General features: G+C 23.8%; 7 protein-coding genes across 7 annotated transcripts; 5 read left to right on the top strand and 2 right to left on the bottom strand. All coding sequences in view use genetic code 6, as the record gives it.

Annotated features, from left to right (window-relative positions):
* Window positions 1-173: 173 nt before the first annotated feature.
* TTHERM_00666480 (tetratricopeptide repeat protein) lies at window positions 174-1,609 on the top strand (the record flags this gene model as incomplete). The annotated part of the gene is made up of 6 exons (XM_001020017.1): window positions 174-340; window positions 397-466; window positions 534-680; window positions 734-841; window positions 895-1,014; window positions 1,070-1,609. 6 exons carry the CDS (start codon window positions 174-176, stop codon window positions 1,607-1,609), a joined length of 1,152 nt encoding a protein of 383 aa, XP_001020017.1.
* A 1,401-nt stretch (window positions 1,610-3,010) lies between these two features.
* Window positions 3,011-5,517, top strand: TTHERM_00666470 (peptidase family C78 protein; the record flags this gene model as incomplete). The annotated part of the gene is made up of 5 exons (XM_001020016.1): window positions 3,011-3,457; window positions 3,520-3,870; window positions 3,948-4,428; window positions 4,842-5,178; window positions 5,259-5,517. 5 exons carry the CDS (start codon window positions 3,011-3,013, stop codon window positions 5,515-5,517), a joined length of 1,875 nt encoding a protein of 624 aa, XP_001020016.1.
* Window positions 5,518-5,567: 50 nt separating this feature from the next.
* TTHERM_00666460 (ribosome biogenesis GTP-binding protein YsxC) lies at window positions 5,568-7,755 on the bottom strand. Its single transcript, XM_001020015.2, has 7 exons — window positions 7,550-7,755; window positions 7,345-7,473; window positions 7,246-7,258; window positions 7,107-7,183; window positions 6,963-7,035; window positions 6,212-6,509; window positions 5,568-6,128 (listed from the first exon to the last, which is right to left on the bottom strand). Exons 1-7 carry the CDS (start codon window positions 7,664-7,666, stop codon window positions 5,831-5,833), a joined length of 1,005 nt encoding a protein of 334 aa, XP_001020015.2. The 5' UTR covers window positions 7,667-7,755; the 3' UTR covers window positions 5,568-5,830.
* A 1,131-nt stretch (window positions 7,756-8,886) lies between these two features.
* Window positions 8,887-20,285, top strand: TTHERM_00666450 (adenylate/guanylate cyclase domain protein; the record flags this gene model as incomplete). The annotated part of the gene is made up of 21 exons (XM_001020014.2): window positions 8,887-8,973; window positions 9,234-9,308; window positions 9,432-9,547; window positions 9,613-9,733; window positions 10,050-10,450; window positions 10,573-10,717; window positions 11,030-11,323; window positions 11,396-11,630; window positions 11,688-12,448; window positions 12,523-13,617; window positions 13,884-14,726; window positions 14,786-15,157; window positions 15,212-16,247; window positions 16,319-17,092; window positions 17,176-17,348; window positions 17,493-17,934; window positions 17,997-18,514; window positions 18,604-19,645; window positions 19,699-19,862; window positions 19,924-20,006; window positions 20,069-20,285. The coding sequence occupies 21 exons, from the start codon at window positions 8,887-8,889 to the stop codon at window positions 20,283-20,285; spliced, it is 8,994 nt and encodes a 2,997-aa protein (XP_001020014.2).
* Window positions 20,286-21,623: 1,338 nt separating this feature from the next.
* TTHERM_00666440 (rab-GTPase-TBC domain protein) lies at window positions 21,624-23,177 on the bottom strand (the record flags this gene model as incomplete). Its single annotated transcript, XM_001020013.1, has 1 exon — window positions 21,624-23,177. The coding sequence occupies one exon, from the start codon at window positions 23,175-23,177 to the stop codon at window positions 21,624-21,626; it is 1,554 nt and encodes a 517-aa protein (XP_001020013.1).
* Window positions 23,178-24,422: 1,245 nt separating this feature from the next.
* TTHERM_00666430 (inosine-uridine preferring nucleoside hydrolase) lies at window positions 24,423-25,512 on the top strand (the record flags this gene model as incomplete). Its single annotated transcript, XM_001020012.2, has 3 exons — window positions 24,423-24,531; window positions 24,582-24,989; window positions 25,067-25,512. The coding sequence occupies 3 exons, from the start codon at window positions 24,423-24,425 to the stop codon at window positions 25,510-25,512; spliced, it is 963 nt and encodes a 320-aa protein (XP_001020012.2).
* Window positions 25,513-27,127: 1,615 nt separating this feature from the next.
* On the top strand, window positions 27,128-27,773 carry TTHERM_000666429 (transmembrane protein, putative; the record flags this gene model as incomplete). The annotated part of the gene is made up of 2 exons (XM_012798583.1): window positions 27,128-27,367; window positions 27,438-27,773. The coding sequence occupies exons 1-2, from the start codon at window positions 27,278-27,280 to the stop codon at window positions 27,771-27,773; spliced, it is 426 nt and encodes a 141-aa protein (XP_012654037.1). The 5' UTR covers window positions 27,128-27,277.
* Window positions 27,774-27,798: the final 25 nt, after the last annotated feature.

Here is a 27,798-nt window from a genome sequence, read left to right as displayed (position 1 = left end):
TTTACTATTATATTCTGTGTTAATTTACTTAAATTTAATAAACAACAAAATTTGTTTGTTTGTTTGTTTAAAATATATCTGCTATTTATTCAAAATATAATTTCTATTTATTTCGTTTTATCAATTTGTATTATTTATTTATTTAAAATTAGTCTGTAAATAATTTGGAGTATATGAGCAAGTCATAATAATAAAACTAGCAAGCAGAGGAAAACAATGATAATGATGAAGACATGGAATAAGTTAGTTCAATTAAAGACTACTTAAGCGACTTATTTAAAGATGAACGTTTAGAAGTAGCAAGAGTTAAAAATTAGGATAGAGGTGATACTGAATTAATGTATGAAAATTAAATAAATATAAATGCAAATAGATTCATTTTATTTGTTTAAATAGCAAAAAAGATTAAATGGTTGATAAATTAGATCGATAGAATCGTATGAATTAGGTTGCTAAAATGTTAAAAGTAATTTTGCAACAAAATTTTTCAGAAGTTTAAAGTTTTAGTTGAAATTTATTTAATATTCTAATAGGATTTATCTTGGGAAGAAAGATTTGAATGGATTCATTAGCAAAAGATAAAGGGAAACAGGTTTTTTAAGAAAGGGCAATATTAAGAAGCAGCTGATATTTATGTTTAGGGATTAATGGGTATTGAGTTTAAAATCCCAGACCCAGTTGTAAAAAATAAATTTATTTTAAATTGATTACAGTAAATAAGGTTATTTATAAGATATAAAGTAGAATGGAGTAAGAAAATATTCTTCCTCTTTTGACTAATGTAGCGACAACTCTTATTAAGTTAAAGAAATATGAAAATGCATCTGCTGTTTGTGATAAAGTAAAACTTTTTATATTTGGCTTAATAGCGAGATTTATTTGGATATTTAAAAGGCATTAAGCATTGATCCTCAAAGTATAAAAGCAAATTGTAAAAAGGGAGAATCGTTGATGTATTGCAGATTTTATGATTAGTCAGTTGTTTATCTAAAAAAAGCATTAGAATTGGCTAAAGTAAATTTCAAATAAAATGAAAAATATGAAAAAAATTATTTTTAATTAATTTTAGAAAGATGTTGATAAAATAAATATCTTAAGAATATACAAAAAGCTTAAGATAATGAAAAAAAACGAACAAAATGTTTACAAGTAAATGTTTCCTCCTTCTGAAGCAGCTAAAAACGAATAGGAAATGAATTTATTAGTAGAACAAAGTAAAAATAATGGTTTAAGTGCAGAACATAAAAACCATTTGGAAAATGAAGAAGAAGAAGATGAGGATGAAGAAGATTAAAATTCAGATGAAGAAGAAAGCTGTGATGAAGATGAAAATGGTTATGAATATTAAAAAATTAAATAAAAAAAGAACAAAACTAATTCAAGTGAGTAAAATATCAAGATTTTAGAATATAATGATTAAATTGAAGCTATTAAATAATACATTGGTCCACTTTCTTTCCTTATGATAGTACCAATTAAGATTTATCAAAAAATTGCTACAGTCATTGGTTGCAAGAGAAGAAAGGAGCATATTAAATTTGAAAGTGATAGCGAAGAAAATGACGAATACAGTCAAAACGAAGATGCTGAGGATGAAGAATCTGATTGAATACTATAATGACTAAAAGTACTATTCATTCAATAAAAAAATAGTATATCAATAAAAAATATGTTAGCAGATAATTAGACAGATAATAAATAAGCATAATTCATAAAAGCACTGTAAGCAAATATTTTTATTTCAAGTTATATTAACTTTTATGAAAATAATGATTGCAATATATATATAAATATATCTATTTGTTTTTATTGTAAGTAAAGTCATTATTAATGTTTTGCCTAAGTTTCAAAAACTTAAATACAAATTATATATTTTCAGTTTATTTTAATAATCAAACAAATTAATTCAAACAACCATAAAATTAAACCATTGTTTTTAAATATTTTTTAAAAAAAACTGTAAAAAATCTGACAAAAGCATTTCAGAACATACTTTTTTGTTTGTTTTTCTAAATTTTGTAATAATTATTTATACTTGTAAAATAAATAACAAATAATTTTAGAAATATTTTAACTTTTAAGCAAATAAAAGCTAAAAAATTGTGATTTAATTATTAAATTTAAATAATTTAAAATATAAGTAATAAATGCTTAATGAAGAATGAATGGTATTAAATCGCACTATATAAATTGATAATAATATGAATTTAGTTTTGAAAATTCTTTGAGTTTCAATCAAATTTAAAAAAATTGATAATTAATTAAACATTCTATTTATATTATATTTAAAATTAACTTATAAAATGAATTAAGATTTTGCAAATTTTTTACTAATTATACAATAAACATAAAATGTTATTGATGCTGTTATGAATAATAAAAATATACTTTAATTAGTTTATAAATTTTATGCCATTTAATTAAAAAATTATAATTGACTAAATCAAAAATTATAATTGACTAATTAAAAAATTAAAAATAATAAATATTAAAATTTTATAGTATTTTTTTATTTTTTAATTTTCTAAAATCAATTAAAAAACACATACATATTCATTTAGAATACTTTAGATGCTATGATATGTTTGTATTCTTTTTTTATAATGTAAAATTAATTTACAAAATTTAAATCCATTTTAATACTTTAGATAATCTGATAAATCTTTTGCTAATGTTGATTAAGGTTTAATAGTATTCAAATAAATAAATAAATAATTTAATCATTTATTTTGATTGATCTTAAAAATATATTTATTTTTTATGTTTGTTTTTGACTAGGTTTTTATTTGGCTGCTTAATAAATATCAAATTTTTTCTTTAGGATGAATGAGTATCTCTTAAAAATTTGATCAATAATCAATTAATTAATTAATGAATCAATCAATCGTGTGTGTTAATTTGTATGATAATAATGAATGTATATCTTTTTTGTAATTAAAATTTATAAAATTAAAGGGCTTTGCTATTTTTATAGAATAATTAGAAAATAACTTTAAACCAAATAAACAACATGGAATTTTAAATATTTTAGGACATTCCTTAAAGATTGACTGAACTCAATGATGGATTGTTAGAAAATGTAGTTTCAGCAACTTATCATTGGACTTTGTGTCTTTATGGCCATTAAAATCAGGTCTTAAATATCCTCAATATGTCATAAGAATTAGTTCAATTGTTGAATTCTGATTCAGAAATCAACTCATCCGAAATTTAAAAAAGCTTAGAAAAAGAAATAATACATCTGACTAATATTTTGCCAAGAGGTGTAAGAGTAAATGGTATTATTTCTGTTTTGCAGGATGAAAAGTTTACTAGATCAAACGCATTCAATACCCTCAAGAATTAAATAAAATCAGAGTTAGCATAATAACAAGAATATACAAAAGAAATATTTGCAAGCAACATCGTTTAGTTTTTATACTCAAAGAAATATAGACCTTACATGAAGGAATTGGAAGTAAATTTATTTAAAAATTTTATTTAAATTTTATCAAAACTATAAAAATATTTATTTTAAAGATAGATTGTTTAGATTTAGATGGAGTTAAATAAAAAGTAAGTGCTTTAAAGCATTCATCTACCAACGATATCTTGAAGAGTTATTATATGCTTACAACTTATTTCAAATATCCCTCATAGACTGAGCCTCTTAACCTCATTATGTTTGCTAAAGTTAACAACGACTTTGTAATTCTTCCAAGAGGTTCATAATGTATTGTATAATAAGAAGTAGAAGAAGTTAAAGAAGATCCTAAAGCCTCTGGAAAATCCAAAAAATAAAATAAATAACCTCAAGCACCAGCAGTAAAAGAAACTAACCAAGATAAAATGAATAAATTAATTTCATAATTTAAAGCCGAAAATAAAAAGGTAATTATATAAAAATATTTTATTGATTTCAAAGTTTTTAATATATTTTTTTCTGAATTTATTAATAAAAAATATAGAATATCGATGAAATCGGTAAAGGCATAGCCTTAATTAAAGTATAAACTATCGAAGTTAGCATTTTCTCCAAAATTTACTAACCAGAAAAGCAACAAACAATAACCTTATCATCAAATATAGAAAATACCTCAAGTTATAATTATGTTGATTGTATTTCTTATGTTAAAACTGATGCTACTGACCATGAAGCTGAAATTCAAAATCATCTTTAGTACTTTTTTGAGTAAATTCGCTAAACAGAAGGTAAATCCATATTTGTTTATGGATTGCTAGATCTTCCATTATGCACATAAGGAGTTATTAATGTTAGTGGTAATGAGCCTACTATCGAATCTAAAAAATAATTGCATTTGAGAAATTTACTTCCAAGCTCGTTTGCATCTTTCCGTTTCTGCGATCGTCTTCAAAATACTAAAAACATAGGATTCTATAAAAAAGAGAAAATTAGAAATGTGCATAAATTCATGCCTCTTAAAGCAGGTAAATAATTAAACTAATTGAGTTTATTCTTCCATCTATCAATTTTTTTAAAATAAACACTTTGGTTTAAATAAATTTATCTTTGATTTAAAAAATGCAATACTATCTATCAATCCTCATTAATTAACTACCATCTCCCCTAAATTTAGAATAAAATAATTCCATTATATCCAGCCTGATTATAATTTTAAGGGGAGGAGTGAAAATCTTAAATTTATGACTATTTATAGTTTTTATAATTATTGGAAGCATATTAAAATAAATATTTAATTCATTAAATAGAAAGAGTAATTAATTCTAAAAATTAATATTTAATTTAATTTAAAGTTAATTAATTTTGAAAATAAATAAAAGATTTAACTATTTTTTTATCAAAGTACTTTATGTTTATTTAAAATATATTTATTTATTAGTTGAAGGAGCTAGAAGATATTAAGTACAAGGAAATTATATTTATCACCATTATATGTAAGATGGATTTAATGATGATGGCTGGGGCTGCGCTTACAGATCTCTTTAAAGCGTTTTAAGTTGGTTTATAGAAAACAAGTATGTTGATGAATTTGCTATTCCTACTCATAAAGAGATTTAGAGTATTTTAGTAGCTATGCAGGATAAGCCAAGTAGTTTTATTGGAACTAGTGAATGGATTGGAGCTTTTGAAGTTTAATACGTAATTCAAAAATTGGTATAATGCGAGTGTAAATTTGTGAATGTTTCAAGTGGATCAGAAGTACCTAATAAAGTTGAGTAAATAAATGAATAAACAAACATAGAATTAATTACATTATTTATTGAGTTTTTATTAATTCAATTTTAAATTAAAACAGTGAGTTCAAAGAGCATTTCCTTAATGAAGGTACTCCTATTATGTTTGGTGGTGGAGTTAAAGCCTTTTCTTTAATGGGTATCGACCATAATGAGTAAACAGGAGAACTCAGATTCCTAATTATGGATCCTCATTACACCGGTTCTGATAATCCAGCAAAGGCTGTTGAAAAGGGTGGTATAAGCTGGTAAAAGGCAGACTTGTTTTTGGATAATCATTTCTATAATTTCTGCATGCCAATTAGAAAGAGAGAGTTTTGAAAAGCTTTGCTTTAAAAAATCAAATCAAATCAAATCAAATTATTTTGGATGGAGTTATGTAAAAATGTAAAACTCCAAACAAATTATAGGCATTTATTTTGATGCCTCCGTCCCTCTCTTCCTTGCTTTTTTTAATATTTATTATCAATAGTTTTAGGCTACTATTTTGAGTTTAAACTTTGTAAAAATTTATATTGTTAATGAAGTTGATTAATTGATTCTAAATACTAGCAAAATAATTTTTATTTATTTATTATTCTACAGTTTTATAAAGTAGATTTACAATAATAATTATAACATGCAATTATTTTTATCATTTTATTTCTTTAGGTTTTGCTGTACTTTTAAATTTTATTCTTTTTGTTTATCCTGATTTCTCTCCTTTTGATTTTGCTCCAGGGAGCTCTTTTGGTTTTTAGTCTATTTGTTTTTACTCTTTTGCAGGCTTTAAAGCATCTTTTCCATAAAATTCGTTGAATTCTTTTGGTCTTACTCTGTAGGATTCAAGGAATTTAAGAAGAACTTCTTCTTTATCGTCAATATTTCTTGGTTCAAAGTGAGCTAACGAATCAAATATTGAATGTCTTAACTCTGGAATACCAAACCCATTCCTTTTTAGATAATATAAGAAGTTAAAAAACGATAAAGGGCTAATTTATTTTGTCTATTTTAATAATGCAAGATAAATATTTACCTTGCTGAACAAGCATGAAGAAGTGGATGAATATTATTGAATCCTTTAACTTACATACCGATTGAAAGCATAGTATCGTATAAAGCCCTCTCAGGGACTTTATCAGCTTTTGTCAAAACAATTTAAATATTTACATTCTATTTTTAAATTTAAGAAAGCAAAGACATATCATTTTTCTTTAATCCGTGCTCTGCATTAATTAAAAGATAAATTCTCGCCAATCTCGAAGAAATCTGTATATAATCATAAATCATTCCTTGCCATTTTTTCTTGGCATTAACATTAACATTTGCAAATCCTAATCAATATTAAAGTAGATAAAATATTATAAAATTAATTTGTGCTAATTTAATTCAAAATTGTTTCATATTTTTTTAAATTTAGTTTTATTTTTATAAAACTTACTCAACCAAAAAACCTTTAAAATTAATTTTAAAAATGAATTGTTTATTTTTAAATTTTACAAGTTCAATTTCAAATTAAATTGTTTTAGATTTTTTTTGGAAGTTTTGTAAAATTTAATATATAAATACTTCTAAATGCTATAAATTTAGAGTAAAATTAACTTTAGATTTAATTCTAAGTATTTGTTAATAATAATTAAAAAAAATGTCTTTCAAAATTTAGTGTTTTGTTTGTTTGTTTATTTTTTAAATTTAATTTAGAATTAAAAAAAAAAAATATATTTAATGAAAGTTATAATAATTATTTAAAGAATTAAGTTTGAATATCATTTAAAGAATTGATTTACCATAACCAGGAGGATCAATTATATAACCCAAATTATCAACCAATTCATAATAATATAATTTTTTTGTGCTTCCCTATTTTTAATATAGATTGTAAGAAATTAATATAATCAAGTAAATTCTTTTCAGTAAGAAGAAATTTCTACTTGCTTTTTAGAAGTTTTGGCAACTTTTCTCTTAAAAATACTGTTAATTAATGAGGATTTTCCTACGTTAGATCTTCCTTGATTTAACAGTAAAATATGAATCAAATACAACATTTTATTTTGATTTAAATGAGTATACCTATAAAAATAATCTATTTTATAAATAAAGTTATTAGTTTATTATTGGTGCTTGCTGCTAATTAAGAATAAGTTTTTATATATTCAAAAAAATATCTACTTCTTTTGGCTTATACATTGAATACATATCTGTTTTTATTTAATCTACAAAAAAGTCTTTCATGTTTTATGGGGTTATTTCTGTTTCACTTTGTTTTAATAATCTGACCTTCGTTTGTGCTTACTAACCCTTTAAAAATAAATTTTAATCGATTAATTAGTAGACATGACAGAGCAAAATAAAAATGCTGATTTTATTATTTTACTATCCATGAATCGTAATACTGCAAATCTTATGTGTGAATATTGACTACAGGGTAATATATTTTAGTTTCAGGTAATGCCATGCTAAACCTGAATATTTGCTTGAAAAAGAGACTCATTATTGTTTATTGCTATAAATAAATACTATTTAACTACAAAAAAATCTTAAAACCTGATGAAATCAAATTTATAAATATCAAAAACTAAATTAATATCAAACCATAAGAATTATTCCTTATTAAAAATCTAAATAATTAATTAATTAATTTAGTTTCTAAACAGAAAAAATACAATTGAATTTTATTTTTTAAATAAAATATTTTAAAGATTTTTAAACAAAATTTTATTTTTTAAAATTAGAAATATTTTAATTTTTTTTTATAGAAAAACGAGTGAAAATATTTGGCTAGTTTAATTAAATAATAAACTTGATTTAAATTATTAGAAATATTAATAAATCATTCTATAAGCGATTGATAAGTTAGTCATTAGCAGAAAAATTCTCCAAAATTATTAATCAATCAATAAATATTAATTTTTTGAAAAACCATTCAATATTTTTAATGTAAAAAGATCTATTTTTGAAATTGTGGTCAATTAAATTAATTATTTTTTTTTTCATTTTTACTTTTTTATAAATTTCTAACGCATTTAAGCAATCAAATTATTTATTATTCACTATTCAATATTACCCTTTATCTTTAAATTAGTTTTCACCTAAGGTTAATTAAATTTAAACTATTTATAACAATAATGTTTATGATTCCAATAAATTAAAAAAATATGTAAAGGAGTATTTAGACTTTAAATGGAAATATTTAATTTCATAAATAATTCATTTTATCACTTTATTTAATTATTTATTGATTATAATTATATTCTTTAGTCTAAAAATTGCAAATAAAAATCTTCCAGAGCTATGAATTAACTTAAAATTTTGAAAAAATGAGGCTTGTCTTACCATTTAGTAAAACTTTGAGCAAATATAACGCTAGCTGATCGATTTTGATTTTGATTAACAAAGGTAACTATAAAGAAAATAAAAAATATTGATAGATCTATTATTAATACCACCAATAAAAAATATACCATGAAAAAGAAATTTTGAATTATTTTTAGTTTGTAATGACTGATTAAAGTAAAATCTATGCAGTATTAATTGTTTAGAAAAATAATATTTGAGTTCAGAATATTTATTTATTTGTTTGTTTTTTTATAATTACTTGTTAGTTAATTAGTTAGATTGTTTGTTTGATTATTAATCTTTTAATAAAAATTAAGTCCTTATACTTTAATATAGCAATCGATATTCAATATATAAAAGGTTGATAAAGACAAGATGCTCAATGAAAACAGTAATGAAAAGTTAGATTTCAACACAATCACATTCAAGAAAAAGAAGAAGTCTAAAGATTAGTTGAGAATGGTAATTAACCAAATGCAGTTAGCAATCAATACAAATTTTAACTACAGATAGGTTTATTCGTTTTTATGCGTGCACTTCTATTAAATTAGATTTAAATAGTTGATATTATGTGTTAAATGGAAAGAAAATGAAGCAAACTTTTAGTTAAAAGCAAATTTACTTTAAAACCTATGACTTCGGTGCACTTATAATGAATTATATACTCATTAATTATATAAAAACGCAACAATTTAAAATACCTTCTTTTTATAAATATAAAGTTCGACATTAATGAAGGCAAAACAATTTATAAAGGGCTTCATATAAGACGATAGCTGGAATCAAATAAATAAATAGTAATAAACTCAATTAAATTTATTAAAATGAAATATAAGTTTTACCTTTTTTTGATGAATTTACTTACTTACTATTTATTTTACAACTAATCGCTAATGATAATTTTTATTTCCTAAATATAGTATTTTAAAATTATAATGACATCCTTTTTCACTAGCTTTTACAAGATAGGAAACCTAATATATTTTATAATTCTCCTAATGGTTATATTCGAATAATAGCTAGATACAAGCCAAGCGTAACTATTCTATATAAATAGTTTGATTCACTATAAATAACTAATATAATTTATTTAAAACTCAGATATTATTTGCTTGTTCCTCTTATCCTCAATTTTTCTGTGCATGGCTTTAAGAATTTTTAGCTCTACAGAAGCAAAATAAAGCAAAACTCTGATTCAAAGATATAAACATAAATTGTTCATGTAAGTTTTAAAATACATTAAATTAACTTATTTTTTAGTAAGCTTTAAACAAACAAACAAACATCCATTCACACACTCGTAATAAAAGGAGTTAGCAGTGTACTTAGGGTTTATCTATATTGATTATTTGGATATTTATCGAACTAGTAAGCTCTATGTACTATGCGATTAAAAGTTTTTAAACCGATTTTACTAATTTAAAATTTGTAATTAGCAAATTTAAAAATTTAAAAAATAGCAAAATACCCAATAGATAAAATTGAAAAAAATAAACAGTAAAAATACACTAAATAAATTTATATTTCTAAAATAAAAGAAACTGGTATATGGTTAAGTGTCATATTTTAATGATATCAGCCAGGACAAAGTTGAAATAGGAGACATCATTTTATTAAAAAAAAATGAAATTTGTACTTCAGATATTTTGGTTATAGCAAGTAAAGAATAAAAAATTATAGTAGAAACGAATGAAATAGATGGAGTCTTGGACTACAGATAAATTAAACCTGTGGATTCTACCAATGAAGAAAATATTTCTATTGAAACTATATTAAAATCATATAAATATACACTAAATGGAAAAATAGAGTATTACCCAATCCTAAAAGAGGCAAAACTTTTTGAAGGATATATTAAATTAGAAAGTGATCCGAAAGGTGAAAAGCTCTCTTTTTAAAATATAATCCAAAGAGGAAGCTATTTGAAAAATACCGACTGGTAATAAATAAATAAATATCTTCTTTTGTTTTCTATTTCCATTTAATCTAATTAATTCCAATTTTTTTCAAAAATTAATCAATCTATTCCTCATTCAAATATTTTAAAAATTTGCAAATTAGGGTTTTAGGTATTGTTATTGATTACGGTTACTTAAATACAGTCTTATCGGTCAAACACGTCAAAATAGCAAGAGATCAATACCTACTTAAATTCATGAATAGATTTATATAGATGACAACAATTTGGATTTCTTTTGCCATTTTTGTAAGTCTTAAAATATTTTTAAATTTTCAATTATTTATTTATTTGTAACATTTCTTTAATTTGGCTGCAAACACATTTATATTTACACCATTGACTTACATTTTCTTATTAATTTCCTGGTAGCTAATACTAATTAAATTAATTTATTTTTCTTTCATCATATTCTCTTTACATTTATTTGTTTAATGAAATTTTACTTTTTAATTTACATTTTATCAAGATTTAATGAAGCAAACATATTTTCTGAAAATATATTATTTTTTATTTGTTTATTTGTTTGTTTATTTATTTATTTGTTTATTTATTTATTAGAGTGTCATTTTTTGGAAAAACATCCGCTAAACTCAACCAACTATAGCTAACAGCACTAACAAGGATTAATATGTAGCTTTATTAGAATCAATTACTGTTTATTCTTAGGGTATTCCTGTGCTTCTTTATGCCATTTTGCATGCCTCTTATTATATCATTAAATATTAAATTGAAAAGAAATATAAAAATAAAAACCAAGAAGTAGAAATTAACAACTCAGGAGCAATTACTAATCTTAGTCACGTTGATATAGCAGTTTTTAGCTTAAGTGGGGCATTTTTACACCCAGATAAAGTAATTTTCATTACAAATATATATAGTATTGTTTACAAGCAAGTGAATACAACTTATTTTATTATTAATTAGAATGATATTATAAATGGAGTTTATATAAATAATAAATTCTACTCTGCTTTTGATCATAGTAATTATAGATAGAGCTTGAAAAATCTTTAAGAAGATGAGTATTTAGATTCTCCTTCTCCAATGAATTAAGCCAATCAGTTCTAAAAGGGCATCTCTAATTAAGTTAATTCTTATTTAGTTAATGGCAAAGATAGTTAAGCTTAAAAGAAAATTTCAACATAGTCTTTTCCTTAGAGTATTTTTAATATTTAATTTTATTGATTATTGATAGATAAAATAAATAAATAAATAGTGGATACCAATCTATTGAAGATAAATGATTTAGGAAAGTAACATGAAAATAGTAATAATAATATAGAATATGACAGTGATGATGACGAAAGTAGTAATTCAAAGGCATCTCAGAAAAATAAAACTTCAGAGAGAGATGAAAAAAAGCAAAATAAAAATGTATTTAGAAAAGAAACATGTGAAATATAAGACCATGAAACAGACGAACGTAAAAAGTAACCTACCTCATAATAAGAAGACTAAAGTAGCATGTACGAAAAAATTAGCTTAAACCTAAATCATTTAAAAGAATCTCTTAACTGGAATAACAAAAACAAATTCACTAGTATGAATGGATACTCTTCACCTATTAATAGAAGCCAAGCAAACATAATATAAAATATTTTCCCAAATAGTAGCAATACTAATTTATTTAACACTTCTATCTAAAATGTTTCAATATAAAATTAATCTAATAATTTCAATGGTTTACTCTAATACACTCTAAACAGTTTAAAATCAACAAAACACAATCTTTAAAATATCTAATACAATATCAATGATTAACAATTGTCTATACTTAAAGAAGACAATACCATGGTTTCTAACTTTAAGACAAATAAAAACGATAACACTAGCTATGAAGATAGCCAAAAACATGACAACGCATCTGAGCATGCAGATGCTGTACCCAATCTGATTTTCAACAACGAATCTAACATAAAACCAAACGGTTACAGTTCTCATAATAGCAGTCCAGTTATTGCTGAAGAATCTATTAAGGTAATATAAATTCAATAATATTGTAACAACTATTAAATAGAAAAACCACATTAATTTTATTTTTTTATAAAAAGAATATCTCAGTTGTTAAAAACGAAACATACAATAATAATTTTCATATTGAAAGCTAGAATTAATTGTCTTCCTTTTAATTAGAAAAACCTTTTCCTGTAAAAAACGCAAATATTCAAATAGATTAACTGGATGCTGGAAGTCCTATTAATAAAAAAACAGACCAACAAAATATGGAAGAAATAAATAATGTCTCATTGTTAAATTTTACAAAAAATTTACACACTATCAATATAAATGGTAATTTAGACGATTAAGAGTACAAAAATCCTCTAGAATAAATTCCTGAATAAGAAATCGAAAATAAAGATAAAAAATGTAAAAATAACAACTAAAAAAATTTAAAAAGACTGGAAGTAAATACCTCGAATCATAAAGAGAGCATCAATAATCACTCTTAAAACGAGAATTTGTCAGAGGAGCGTTATCAAACAAATGGTTCAAATTAAAACTAAAATGGTAGAGTTAATGGCAAACAAAATGATTCTTACTTACAAGTAGTTAAATAAAAACCAAGACGCAAAGCTTCTTCACAAATTCCTAACAATACAAACAACATAACAAGCACAGAAAATATTAATTTAAAAGTTAATTCTCCATAAAAAACTCTTCATCCTCCACTTAACATCCAGATACCAAATAAAGAATTTTAAATTTCATTAAGAAATCAGCATTCTGACAAAGGAAGCTTTTTAAAAAACTATGGAAATGTTGCAAATTCCCCATCTCCATCAACTATAAATAAGTCCTTTTTTGGAGGAGTAATTCCTAGACAAACGCGTGCCCCATCGAGCAACTTGAATCATAACAGATCTTTTAACATTTTCACCTCTCCAAATTAATTTGTTTAGACAACATTGAATAATCCAACTCACTAATCATTTCACCACAATAGACAAAACTAGTTTCAAACTGGAGAGATAGTTAGGTGGAAAGATCTTTACTTATATCCTTTTTACCCTTAAACTAGACCACCAAGACTAGATGATAAAAATAAATTAACTGAATTACTAACATTAACTGACAATTAAAATGCAACCTAAAGGGAATCTATGATAAAAATTGAATTCTTCAAAGCTTTAGCTCTTTGTCATAACGTAATTTACCATTTTTGATCAAAATAATTTTTTCTTTGCAATTCAATATATTTTTGTTAATACTTTCAGCAAAAAAACAATAAAATTAAATGAGCACTTTTTAACATTTATTTTGCAAAAGAAGATTTTGAAAAAAATATGATTTTCAATATTAAAAGATGTTTGTTTGTTTGTTTGATTGATTAATTAATTGGTTTATTGGATAAATATTTTTATATTAATAACCATTAAAGATCGTTAAATAATTTATTATTTTTTTGAAATAGGTAAAAACTAAAAAATTAGCTGAAAGGATTCTAGATTAAGTGTAAGAAAATGATAACGATGATAGACCTAATTATTAAGAAGAAGCTAATAATTCTAAATATAAATTAGAACCTACTAGTAAAGACGAAATACCTTAACTTGAACTAAGCTAGAAATCAGGATTGTCATTTTTAAGAGGAGGATTTTACAAGCATAAGCAATTTTATGATCTTAAATATAAAGAAAAGATAATTAGATACGAAGTCAAATAAACCTATTTGCCTAATGAATCAAGGAAGTTTTTCGGAATATTAGTAAAAGTAGATGACAAACATTTAATTTCTTTACTCCCAGCTACTAGTAATTTATCTTAATTTAACAGTAAAAAAAATGCTACTTCAAACAACGGAAATTAATAAAACCAATTTTAATAATTTGTTGAATTTGAACCTAAAGATTTATAGCTATTTGTTAAAGGCTCTGCATAAGAAATATTGCCAAGGTGTTAGTTAACTAAATTTTAAAAAGACCTTATACTTAAAGATATGCATAGCTAATAAATTCGAGGAATGAAAATGATATGTTTTGCAAAAAAGAATATGAAAGAATTAGATCAGAAGCAAGATACTGATCAAATCGCTACAGGAATGGAGTTTCTTGGATCTATGTGCCTATCTCAGCAACTGATACCAAAAACATAAGAGCTTGTCAGTCTTTTATAATCTGCAGGAATAGTTAATTGGCTAATATCAGCTGACTCTTAAAGCTCTGTTTTAGCAGCTGGATACAAAAGCAACATGATTCACCACGATACTACCTTTTTAACAATCGATCAATCGAATGTTGAAGAACTAAAATACTAAGTAACAAACAAATATCTATTTTTTGAATTAATTAATTAAATAATATTTTAAATAATCAGATAAAAAACCACCTTTTCTTGTTGCAAAATCTTATTCTTGAAGAAGAAGAAATGAATTTTTAACCTGAAAGTGGAAATAAAGTTAGCTAAGGATAATCGATGCGTGCAATAACTAAAGAACAATACAAAAGAAGAATGTCTAATTTAAATAATTCAAGAAAGGGATCTTCTTACATTTCAACTGGCTCAGGAAGCGATTAAGAAAAGTTAGAAAAAATTTCACTTTTAGTTGACGGTTCTTCGTTAAAAGTTATCCTTTCTAATGACTATCTCAAAGCACATTTCTAATTTTTGTGCTTAGTTTGCAACAATTTACTTGGATATAATTTTTGTCCTAGTTCTAAATCTTCTCTAATTTCTTTAATTTAACAAGTAAATAAATACATTTTTATGAAAACCTATTTTTAAATATTCTTTTAAATGAAGACTAAAGACTCAAAAACCACTGTGATCAGCTTTGGATATGGATCAAAGGATAGTCAAATGATGAATCAGAGTAATTTTTCATTCCTAATTAAAGGCTAGAGCACATGTTAAAGCTACATCGGAGATGTTACTTTGAAAGACTTTTCTCTAGTGAGGGACTTTATTTTCGATGATTCGATAGAAGTCAGCGATAAACTTCAATATTTGGTTGTTACAAATACTAAATTAATTATTTTCATCATGTTTTTAAATTACTTTTATCAATTGCACAATTATCAAATCTAATCTGACCTGGTTAAGGGATATTAAATTACTTTGAATATCTATGCAAGTCAAACAATAGGATCTCTCTATATTTTACTCTCTTCCTTTAAGAATAATCCACAAAATTGTCTCATAAGACTACGTCCTGAATTTTACAAATTTCGTAGAAATTAGAATAGCTGGATGAAGTCTCATTTCTTGGAGTGCATGCTATTTGTTACTTTTCATGCATTCTTAACTTCTTTGTTGCTTGAAAATCCTCTTATGGGTAACTACACTCTTGATGGAAAACTTATTGATTATGAAATCACTTAGGGAATAATGTCATTTGTTATGGGCATTGTTTTAATTTTTATTGTAATGGCTGGTCCTATGCAATAAAGCATTGTTCTTTCTACAATCTTCATATTTACTCAAATAATTATTTCCTTGCTTCCATCTATTTTCAAAGTAGTTGAAGAACAAACTAACTAGCCTTACATTTTTTCATATCTGTTTAATCTGCTGCAATCTTTTTCTATTATCTTTATTATGCTCACCATCTATTTTATTGAGTACTTCTTTACTAAATTTTTCAGATATTACTTCATTCCTGAATAATTCATGGAAGTGTTCAATAGCTACACTAATAGATTTAATCCTGAGAGAGTTAAGACTTTCTTTGATAAAATGAAATCAACTGTACACGAAGTCAGAGTTTCTTAGCAATTCCTCACTTAGATTTTGAAACAACTTTTTACAAAAACAGAAATTGATCCATTTTTAAGAAAAAGTAACAAACAATTTAAATTTTTTTTTTTCAGAGTTTTTATTAAATTAATTTTGTTTTTTTTTTTAAAATAGTCTTGGATCCTTCACAAAAAGTGGACAGCTATTCGAATATGAGCAAATTTACTTTATAATTCAATGATTTAAGGGTTGAAAAAAATTATAAAGAATTTAGAATGTAAATTTTCACTTAAAAATTTGCAGTTGTAATGATAATTATAGCAATATTATTAATGAGTTCAACTATTATTGAAGCAGTCTAAGGTCTAACTGGTTATGGGGATACTAATGAAGCTAGTTATATATTTAATTCCTTCTTGATTTATTCTAGAATTTTGATTTAGTTTATTATAATTTTTGTCTCAGTTGCTATTGTTTTTAAAAAAACATTAATCTTTTCAATAGACTCAGCCACTTTAGTTAACGTTATTTATCATTACTGTCTACCATTTGTCATTGTAAATTATGGCCTCTATTCTATCTTTAAAAAGACTGAAATCGATTTGATCGGTAGTGCTTTTATTATTTCCATTTACAATTGGGATAGTGTGCCTCCTCCAATTATTCTCTCTTATTCAGTCTGCATAATTAACACAATTGGAGTTTTGATTTCTATTAGCATGAGCTCTAAATTTAATAACGGAGTTTCAAGCACAACCAAAAATTAATTGCTATTTATAATTTCCTATATTTTTTACGTTTTGCATAGCTTTTTGTATTTTTACATGCAAGAAAAGGCTCGTCGTATTAGTTTCTCTACAAAAAACAGAATCAAATACGAAGAAAACGAAGTGGATCATGTCTTAGCCAATTTGCTTCCACCTTTTGTTAGAACAAGATTTAATTCATGTAAAATTCATTATTTATTTTTAAGCAAAATATATCATTCATTCATTCATTCTAACTAATTAATTAATTTATTAATTGATTAGCTGGTAATGCAAGCATAGAAGAAGACTAAGGAGAAGTTGCAATCCTTTTCTTGGATATCTGTGATTTCGATAGTATCCTCAACGAAGAGTAGACTAAATTAATTAAATGGATAGACAATTTATATAGATAATTTGATAAAATATGCGTTGAGTATGGAGTACAAAAAATCGAAGTAAAATTTATTTTTATTTTTCATTCTATTGACAAACAAAATTACTAACTAACTAAGTATCTAATCATTTAAAATTATAATTAAAAATAATAAAATTTACTAATTAATTTAAATCATTTTGCTAAGAGTTTTTTTATTTTAAAGACTGTAGGAAAAATTTATATGGCTTGTGCTGGTTTGAAACTGACTAAAGAAGAAAAATTAAGACAATAAAAAATGCTTCTTACTGAGAATGAAACAGAAAGACTCGTTTTGGCAGCTCAGGAAATGCAAATCAAAGCCAAATAGTATTTTTGGGGAAATAATTAACAAACTGATGTAAAAATCGGAATACATTATGGAAAAGTTATTGCAGGTGTTATAGGAGCTCACAAACCATAATTTAGTTTAATTGGAGATACAGTAAATACTGCTAGTAGAGTATGCTCTAAGTGCAAAGAAAAACGTATTTCTCTTTCATATGAAGCTCACCGTCGTCTAGGAAAGACTGAATGGCTCTTTTTAGAAAAGGAAGTTGAAGCTAAAGGAAAAGGAATATTAAAAATTTTTAGTCTTGCAGAGAACATAAGAAATACAATTATCAAAGGTAATTTTTATAATAAACAACGATTAAATAAATAATTAAATAAATATATTTTATTATTTTAGTTAATAATGATGCACTGAATAGTAAGAAAAACTCGCTAAACAATAAATAGCTGTTTTCTAAAAATAGCGAAGGATTCCACTCTAAAAATAATTTGAATAATGTTTCTATGCATTCTCAAAATTTATCAGCATAAAGTGGGTCTTTGAGGAGTTTTAGAAACTCTTTAGATAATGGAATTCAGCAATAAGCTAGTTCTAATTAGTAAATATAATACACCTAACCTAATAATTAATTAAGTAACATTTCAAGGAAGAGTGCTGTTTAGAGGAATGCTTCTAAAAAAAATAAAACATTTGTCAGTTCTACAGATTTGAATAATGAACTTGGCGAGTTAGTTGCTAATGACGAAGTCAATTCTTCTTTTTAACAGGCTAAGAATTAAAACAACGAGAGTGGTAAATTTTAAATAGGAAGCAACAATAGTGCAAACTCCAACCAAGCCAAAAGAAAACTGAGATATTCAAGGACTATGTTGATTCAGCCAAGAAATTCCCTTTAAAATACTCTTGCAATTCAAGTAATAAATAGATTAAATGAAACAAAGAATATACTTATTTATTTATTTATTTACTTACTTACTTACTTACTTACTTATTTTTGAAATAGAAATTAGATACTTTGGAAATATTTGATGAAGAAATTGAACCAGAAACTAAGAAATTCGAAGAAAGAGAAAGACATACCTTAGCTAGGAAAGACACGATAGTTTTAACTAATTAAAAAAGGCAAGATAAAGAATAAGGGTAATACTCATCAGAGCCTTTACTTCAAGTGTCTCAATATCTTTTGAGATATCTTAATGGCAGGAACGATGATATTGTAAAAAAATTCGAACTCGGTACTTCGACAGACTCTACTCAATAATTTGGACTTAAGAGCCATTTCTTTTAGTTTAGTATTCATTTATTAGTTATCATTGTGGTATTTTTGAACCTAGAATTGCTGAGCACACAAGCATAAATTCTGTTACTAATTTTAAAGGCTATCGAATGTGGTGTGGCCTTATTTGCCATAATTTTTATCCCTAAACTAGCTTCTAGAGTATTAACACATAAAATTGTCTTGCATCTTTATGCGATGTTTAGTCATATAAATTCAATCGTCCTATCAAGATAATTTTTATCCAACTAAGGTATATTGGGAATCATATTTATTGAGCATTTGATAGTGCTAAATATGATTTAGGAATTTTCATTCATCCACTTTAACTAAACTTTCCTTCATGCTTCGGTGATTATTGGGTTATGGTTGGCTAATTTTTATGATACAGGATCGTATGAAGATATGGTAAAAATATGCATCTTAGTTATCTTTGAAATTTATAAGTGCTATGTTAGGTGGGACGTTAAAATAGAAAACTTTAACAATTTAATTGCTCACGAAATCAAAAAATCTGAAAAGGACAATCTACTAAAATATTTAGTACCTAAGCATATATTAACTTAGTTCTTACAAAACAAGAAGTAATATAAGGAAATATCCGAGTCTCTAGAAAAAGTCACACTATTATTTGCAGATATAGCTGGATTTACAAGCTATTCGAGCAACAAATAGCCATCAGAAGTAGTTAAAATGTTGAGAAACTTATTTACTTCATTTGATTAGCTTTGTTTAAAGCACAAAGTTTATAAAGTATACACCATTGGAGGTAAATAATTTATTGATAAAATTAATTTAATTTTCTAATTCATTTCTTAAAAGACTGCTATGTTGTCATTGGTATTGTCGATAAGTAGAACAGATAATACCAAGAAGAGTGCAAGAATGTTATTTAAATGGGATTCTCAATGATTCAAGTTATTGAGAACATTAAAAGAGAGCACGAAGATTTCAAAAGCGTTAATATGAGAATAGGAATACACTTGGTAAATAACAATTAATTATTATTTAGTTTGTTATTTATTTATTAATTTATTTCAATTAAAGGGAGAAAAAGTTTTAGGAGGTATTATTGGTACAAACATCGTAAGATATGACATTTTTGGAAAAGATGTTGTTATTGCAAATAAGTAACATATTATTTTAATCATAGCAGATTTATAAAAGAACTATTATTCTTCTTATTTAAAAGAATGGAATCTAATGGGTAACTAGGAAGGATAAACATAAGCGAAGACACAAAGAAGTTTTTGGAAAATCATTACCCTAATGAGTACAGGTATGAAGAAAATAAAGAAGTAGAACTTACAAATTTCAAATAGGAAAATAACTAAACACTAAAAGTAAAAAGCTATTTTATAGAGCAAGGAGATTTTATTAATAAAACTTAAACCGAAGATGATTAATGAATGAATGAATGATTTAAAAAATAAATTAACCATTTTAATAAACGTATTTCAAAACTTTTTAAAATTATTATTTAAAACTAATAAATCTATCTACAAACTCAAAAATAAAATTAATATAATCCATACTAACTAACTAATTAATCAATTAATCAATTAATCTTATTCTATTAATTTGGAATATTTTTAACCAAATCTTTCTATTTTAAAAGTCAATATCAATTTTCCTGTAAATTAATTAAAGTAATACAAAGATTATTAAAAATAAATAAATAAATAAACACATGTACATTATATTTGATTTATATATCTATCTATCTTTTATAATTAATTTAATTAATAAATAAATTTTTAGATGATTTAATATTTTGAACAAACTACCTCTTTATGATTTTAAAATAAATACTTACAATAGATATAAATTTTATTAAGACTCATTTTTTTGATTAAAAATATTAAATATTGTTTTTAATAAATACTTTTCAAAACTCAAATCAAAACTAATAAATCAATAAACTAACTCAAAATTAATATATAATCCTAACTAATTAATTAATCTTATTCTATTAATTTGGAATATTTTTAACCAAAATTATTCTATTTATTATAAAAGCCAAGATAAATTTTCCAGTAAATAAAATTAAAGTAATACAAAAACTAAAAAAAATAAACAAATAAATGCTCATTATATTTGATTTAAATGTCTGTCTATCTGTCTTGTTGAAGGATTAAATAATATAAACCCATTATGTGTTATATTTAAATTCAGTTGAAAACCATACTACTTAATAATAAACCTTATTAATATACGTGTATGCAGCCTTGAAAAAGGCAGTACCTTAGAGTACTATATATATACATAATAAATAAATAAAATAAGTTTAGTTAATCTTGCATAATAATTCTAATTATTGTTTCTGATTATTGTTAAATTATATTTATTTATTCTATCGTTTTTTATACAAATAATATTTTGTTGGGGATATCAATTATTAAAAGGAAAATGAAAATTATCTATCTATAAATGATTTTAACAGTATTATTTGCATTAAGAATAAATAATTAATCTAAATTTTTAGATAATTGTGTGAGCAATAATAAAATGAAATAAATAAATAAATTGATTGCTTTATTTCTTTGAAATTTATTTATGTAAGTAAGTATATAGGAATAAATAATTTTAATATATAAGAATAATTTAATTTTAAGGCTTAAAGCATTTTATAACAATTAAAGTCGATAATCGATCGAGATACTAACTACTAAATTTAAATATTATTTTTATTAAATTTACTACAAATTAACTAACTAATTAACTTTTTTAATTGATAAATTATTTCGTCATCTGACGAAGCTAATCTTTTGAGAATATTCGTTATACAAATTAAAAGCCATTTTCATTAGCTTGTCTAAATTTATATCTTATATATTTTACAATTTCATTAATATTTCTGAATGTTATTTATCTATGAGTTCATCTCTATTTATAATTAGGATAGAAGTACAAATAAAAGGGATAAATTCAACAATATCATTAGAGATAAAAAGGCAATCCCATACTTGCATAGCTTTCTACGAGTCAAAGCTTTAACAAAAGAATCCTATCATCCAATTCAGACAGCACAATCTCGGATCTACATTAATTTAAGCCAAGTAATTGAATAGTTAGACGTCTACTTTTTTAAACATCTCGACGAAAGCATCAATATATATTTTATATGAGTCAAGCTATTTAGATGAGTTTGTTTTAATTGTGGAAGATTCATTCTCCATTTTATTAAAATTAAACATAGCCTTTATTTTAGTCATTACAATGCAGAAACAGTAAAATGCATCACTTTCAGCTTTAGACCTTAAATAGGGCGAATTGTCCTAGCTAAAACACTAATAAATTAATCCAATGATTTCATTCATTCCTTATACATATTTCACTTTGGCATCTTCTGGTGTTATCTTATAATAAAGGAAAAGAATACGAGTAATAACATCGTATCTGTATTCTTCAAATTCTATATTATCTTCTTGCTTTGCTTAAGTTTTAGAATTATCATTTTATAATTAAGTTTTTTACAGCTAAATGTTATTTTGTGATATTGGCTTTTATAATGATGCCATGTTTTACTTCCTAAAGAGCTTAGCAACCTATCCGTTGTACAAGCGTATTTACTCATTCTTTTATAAGTAAAATTCTGCTCTAGTTCTTTTTGTATCCTTTTCTATTAAATCCCAAATTTCTAAATCTTTGAAATAAGTATTCCACGAGCTTGTTTGCTTTCTGTTTAAAGGATGGTCAACACAGTTTTCGATAATTTCTAATTTCTTTTTTGAGTCTCCTCCATTTTTCAACAAAGGATTCTTTAAGGTAATAGTTGGTGCATTATCAAATAAATTTGTGCTTTTGCTCATCTTTTATTTATTAATTTCTTCTTTATCCTAAATTTTGCTATCTACACTAGATCTGTTAGGAATACCTATGTTATTTTGGTCATTTTCGCTTAAAATGTCTGTGTTTGAATCGTTTCTTTCGCTCTTTTTCTTATTCTTGCTTACAATATAATCATTTACTAGCTATTCATAGTGTTTTGAATTATTTTCAATAATATTGATCCACTATTTTCTGTTTTCTGGCAAGTAGTTCAATAAAATTCTCCATACAACTCCTCTTGCCTAATCTGGAATGCAGCGTTTTGCTTGTATAAATTAAACTAATTCTTTAAATTTAATGATATCCTTATTCAAACAATCAATAATCTTAGAAAACACTTAAACTCCATCAGTGTCTAACTTATTTAAGCCATTGTAAAAATATTCAAATGAAAGAAACTCCTCGATTTATTTTTTCCTCAAATCTTCAGGGTCCTTGGCTTATTTTTAAATTGAATTTATGTTTTCCATCACAAATTGCTTGCTTTTTTGAAGGAACTTTTATAAAAAATCTCTATATATACTTTTTTAACTTTGTAAATAATATAAATTATCCTATAATAAATCAAAAAGAAATCACTTGTAAACTTAAACTTCAATAATTAATTAGTTAATTAAATAATATCTATCTATATATCTATAATTTTTTATATATTATTTTGATTGATTCCAATCTAAAACATTTAATATTATTTAAAATCATTCAACTTATAAACAAAAAGCGTGCTGAAATTGATTAATTTGATAGGAAAATTACTACGCAGTATCTAGTCCCAACAATTTTTTTAAAGATAAATATTAGTTTTGTTAGCATATTCTTAAATTTTCAACATCATAAATATTTTATTATCTATTTAATAACCCAAATTTTATCAGATACAACTCATTATTTTATATGGATAATTTTATCTAAATTCATTATTAACTTGTTTTTAAAAATTTTATTTCAAAATAATTACTCTAAAAATAAAAAATGGATCTAAAAACAAAAAAAGAATGTAGATTATCTATCATTCAATTTTTTTATAATAACTAACTTATTCAAGTTCTACTAAAGCTAAATTTTTTTACAATTAAAAATTTCCACATACTTTTTGTTGTTGTTTTTTTAAGATATTTTAGAATAAATAAATTTGTTTAAATATATTATCTATCTATATACTGACCCAACTAAATATTATACTTTATATTAATCAAATAAGCTATTTATAAAATATATTAAGAAACTGATTTTAAATAAACTATTTTAAAAAAAGATTAAGCTTAAACAAATAAAATTAATATATTTGTAAATGCTCAAATAATATCAAACATTTATCTAAATGAATTTAATTTCTAATATTCTGTTTTTAATTTTCATAATTTTTTATTGATAATAAATTAATAGTAAGCATAGATCAAACACCTTTAAATATTTTTCTTGATTTATTAGTAAAATCTATCAAATGAAGATAGAACTAAAAATTAGATTTTTGATATTGTTAGAACAATTAATATTTTAAACTGAGTTTTTTATGATAAAATATGAATGTTGTAATATATATTGTATCTTTTTCGTAATTATAAAAGAAGATCTATTTCAAACATAAATTTAATCAGATGTTTGGTACATTTTATACAATTGTTTATACTAATAGTGTTAAGTAATTTATAAACAATAAATTAAATAAATAAATTCTGTATCTTAATTTACTTTTAATAATTTTAGTAAATAATATGGATAATTAATCAGAACCAAAGTTAGTTTGGTTAGACTGTGATCCAGGAACTGATGATGCTATAGCTATATTCTTAGCAGCTACATCTCCTAAGCTTAAACTTTTAGGTTAGTACCCTCATTTATTTGTATAAGTTATTAATTTATAATTAAATTAGGTATATCTACAGTTTAAGGTAATACCCATGTAGAAAATTCTACAAAAAATGCTCTTTCTCTTCTCTACATGGCAGGAATACAAGGCATTAATGTCTATAGAGGCTAGGAAAATTCTTTGACTAGAGGAAAATTTTGCACAGATGACTTTCATGGAAGCAACGGCATGGCTGGAATTACTTTACCTGCTAGCTCTCAAAAAGAAATAAGAGATGATGTTTTCAACAAAATTTATGAAGTCATAAAAAGCTAAGGCAAAAAAATTTATTTTATTGCAACAGGCGCTCTTACAAACTTAGCTATTCTTTTAACTATATATCCTGATATTAAGTAATATATTGAATAGATTTCTATTATGGGAGGTTCTATTACTTTAGGAAATTCAACACCAGCAGCTGAGTTTAATATTTGTAAAATTAAATTATTTTTAATTTACAAAAATCTTTATCAAAAATAAATTAATTAATACTTGTTTTTAATAATAAAGATATGGATCCTGAAGCTGCAAGAATTGTTTTTAATGCCCAAGTTCCTCTGGCAATGTGTCCACTTGATCTAACTTTGAAAGTGAAAGTAGACAGTAACGTAGTTTCTAAAATTTAATCTTTTAAGTCAAAGTTTTCTGAATGTGTAGTTTAGTTTTTATAATTTTTCTTGTAGTCATATAAATAAAATTATGATTTTGATTATGCCCCTCTTCATGACCCTTGTGCAGTTTATTATGTAATAAACCCTGAAGCATTTAAAACAAAGTATAAAAATGTTGTTATTGAAACAAAAAGTGAATATTGTGATGGAAGAACTGTGGTTGATGAGTACGGAACTACTGGTAGATAACCAAATTGCACTATTTGCTATGACATAAATTAGGAATAATTCTGGTCAGATATGATGACTGCCTTGGCTTAGTGTAATAAAAATTCTCCTCTTTGAAATCAAAAAAATTATATAAATATGAAAAAAATAATTTTGTTAAGCTCAGTATTTTAAATTAATGTTAATCATTTTGTTATTCTTATGGTCTAATTAATTATTCTGTAAAAAAAATCAGCTTGAATAAATTAAAATAATATTTTTCGATTGTTTTTAAATTAAATTTTGAAAAATATTTTCTTCATTTTTAACTATATAACAATTCCTCATTTTTATTATTGATTTTAAAAGTTAAGTTAATTAATTAATTACCTTAACCCCTCAAAATGCAATTAATCCGTCCTAACTATAGACCATTGAGGGATTTGGAATTATTTAAATAATCCCAATAAATTATTTCCTGACATCCGAAAACTAAGACTAGGGGTAATATCGTAATACAATCATTACTATTTATTATTAAATGAAATTATTAATGAAAGACTAAATAAATAAAAACAATATAATTTAATTCTACAAAAGTTATCAAATTTTTTGTGTTTATTTTGATCAAAAAAATTAATTTAAAAAGTCGTTTTTATCAAATATTTGATCAAGCTAAAAAGTACAAAATGAATCAGATATAAATTCTAAGTTGTTGTTTTTAGTTAATAAATAACTTAAAATAGAGAGTTTCAATATATTTTATACATTAAAAGCATAAACAAATTTACATTTTTTTAATTACATTTTTTTCATTAATTTAATTACATTTTGTTTCATTAATTTAATTACATTTTTTTTCATTAATTTAATTACATTTTGTTTCATTAATTTAATTACAAGTTGTTTGATTAATTTAATTACATGATTTCATAGTATTTATATTTTTGTTAATTTTTATTTGAATTTATTATGCGTATGAATAAATAGATAAATGCTATTGAAAACAAATTTAATAAACCATAAGTGTATTGGACTATGTTGTTACCTTACAAGTGAGTATTTTCACATGAGCTTTAATCTATAATATAGTTTAATTATTTATTTTAAAGGAAAATGCTTATCAAAAAGAATCCTATTGATAGCTTAAGATAGAATAATTAACTAAATAAATTTATTATTTCATGGAAATAAATGGGAATGATCGCTATGCTAACTTTATTTGTTAAAAAATATCTAAAATATGTTTGTTTAACTATATTTTTATGAAATCAAATTAATAGATAGATAAATAAATAAATAAATAAATAAATAAATTACTTGAAGTAAAAGCAGTTGATATAAAATCTAAGGTGAGATTCAACGTAGAAATACTATAAACTGAATTATCAATCATATCTGTTGCAAAATAAACAAGTGCAGAAGTTATAGCACAAATATTGAAAATATCCTCACAAGTTACAAATTATATTGTTAGCCGTATCAGAATTAAGAATATAAAATATGTTATTATAGAAAACACCATATTGCTTTTATAACAACCATAAGTTCTAATTTATGTGACTAAATTTGAATTCATAAACACTATACTAAATAGAGATAATATAACAAATATTGGAGTTAAGTATTTAGTCCAATTCTTTTTTTAAATTGTATTTTATTCTTCATTGCTGCATTTTAGTTTCTCCTTTTGTAAAGTTATTAAAATTTATTAAGTTTTTGATCAAAAAAGTTTACCTATGTGAAATCAAATAATATTTTAATTCCTGTTTTTCTTTGGATAACATAGCAAATTATTAAAATCACAGAATACATTATCAAGTAGATTAAGCCTGGATTTAAAGTTGAAGTACTTGATAAAATTTTTATATCAGATGCGTAAATTAAAGGGAGTGATTCATAAATGTCAATTTTATAGCCTAAAACTGATGTTTATGAGAGGTAATATGCCATTAAAAATTTAACTAAGAGTTAATTTTCCCTTTTAATTTAAGTATATTTAAATTTATTTTTCATATTCATTCGATGATAAACTAACTAATTTACTTAAATAAAAATGAAAGTAATTAGCAATAGTGAATTCCCAAAAGCATCCCATTGAAAAAGCCTAATAAATAAATATTGTATTAAAATAGCGCATTTAAAATATTCAAAAGAAGCCATATAGAAAGAATAACTATTAATAATATCTTCTATCTTTTATTATTTGCAGCAAACTTATACAAATGATAATTGGCTATATCATAAAGTACAAAAGATATTCCAATAATTAATAGTTTCACCAATTCTTAAGTTCTATAATCCGTACAGCTATTTTTATTTTGATTTAGTTATGGATAGTATTAAATGACAGACTTAAAAGCTTTTATAATAATTATTAGTAAATAAATTAGAAATGATAAAAGGGTTTTAATTGCTATATTT

The sequence above is a fragment of the Tetrahymena thermophila genome (genome assembly GCF_000189635.1).
Source record: "Tetrahymena thermophila SB210 genomic scaffold scf_8254579, whole genome shotgun sequence".
Taxonomy (NCBI): Eukaryota; Ciliophora; class Oligohymenophorea; order Hymenostomatida; family Tetrahymenidae; genus Tetrahymena; species Tetrahymena thermophila.
Note: the sequence above shows the minus strand (reverse complement) of the source record. Positions and strands in the feature narration are given on the sequence as shown.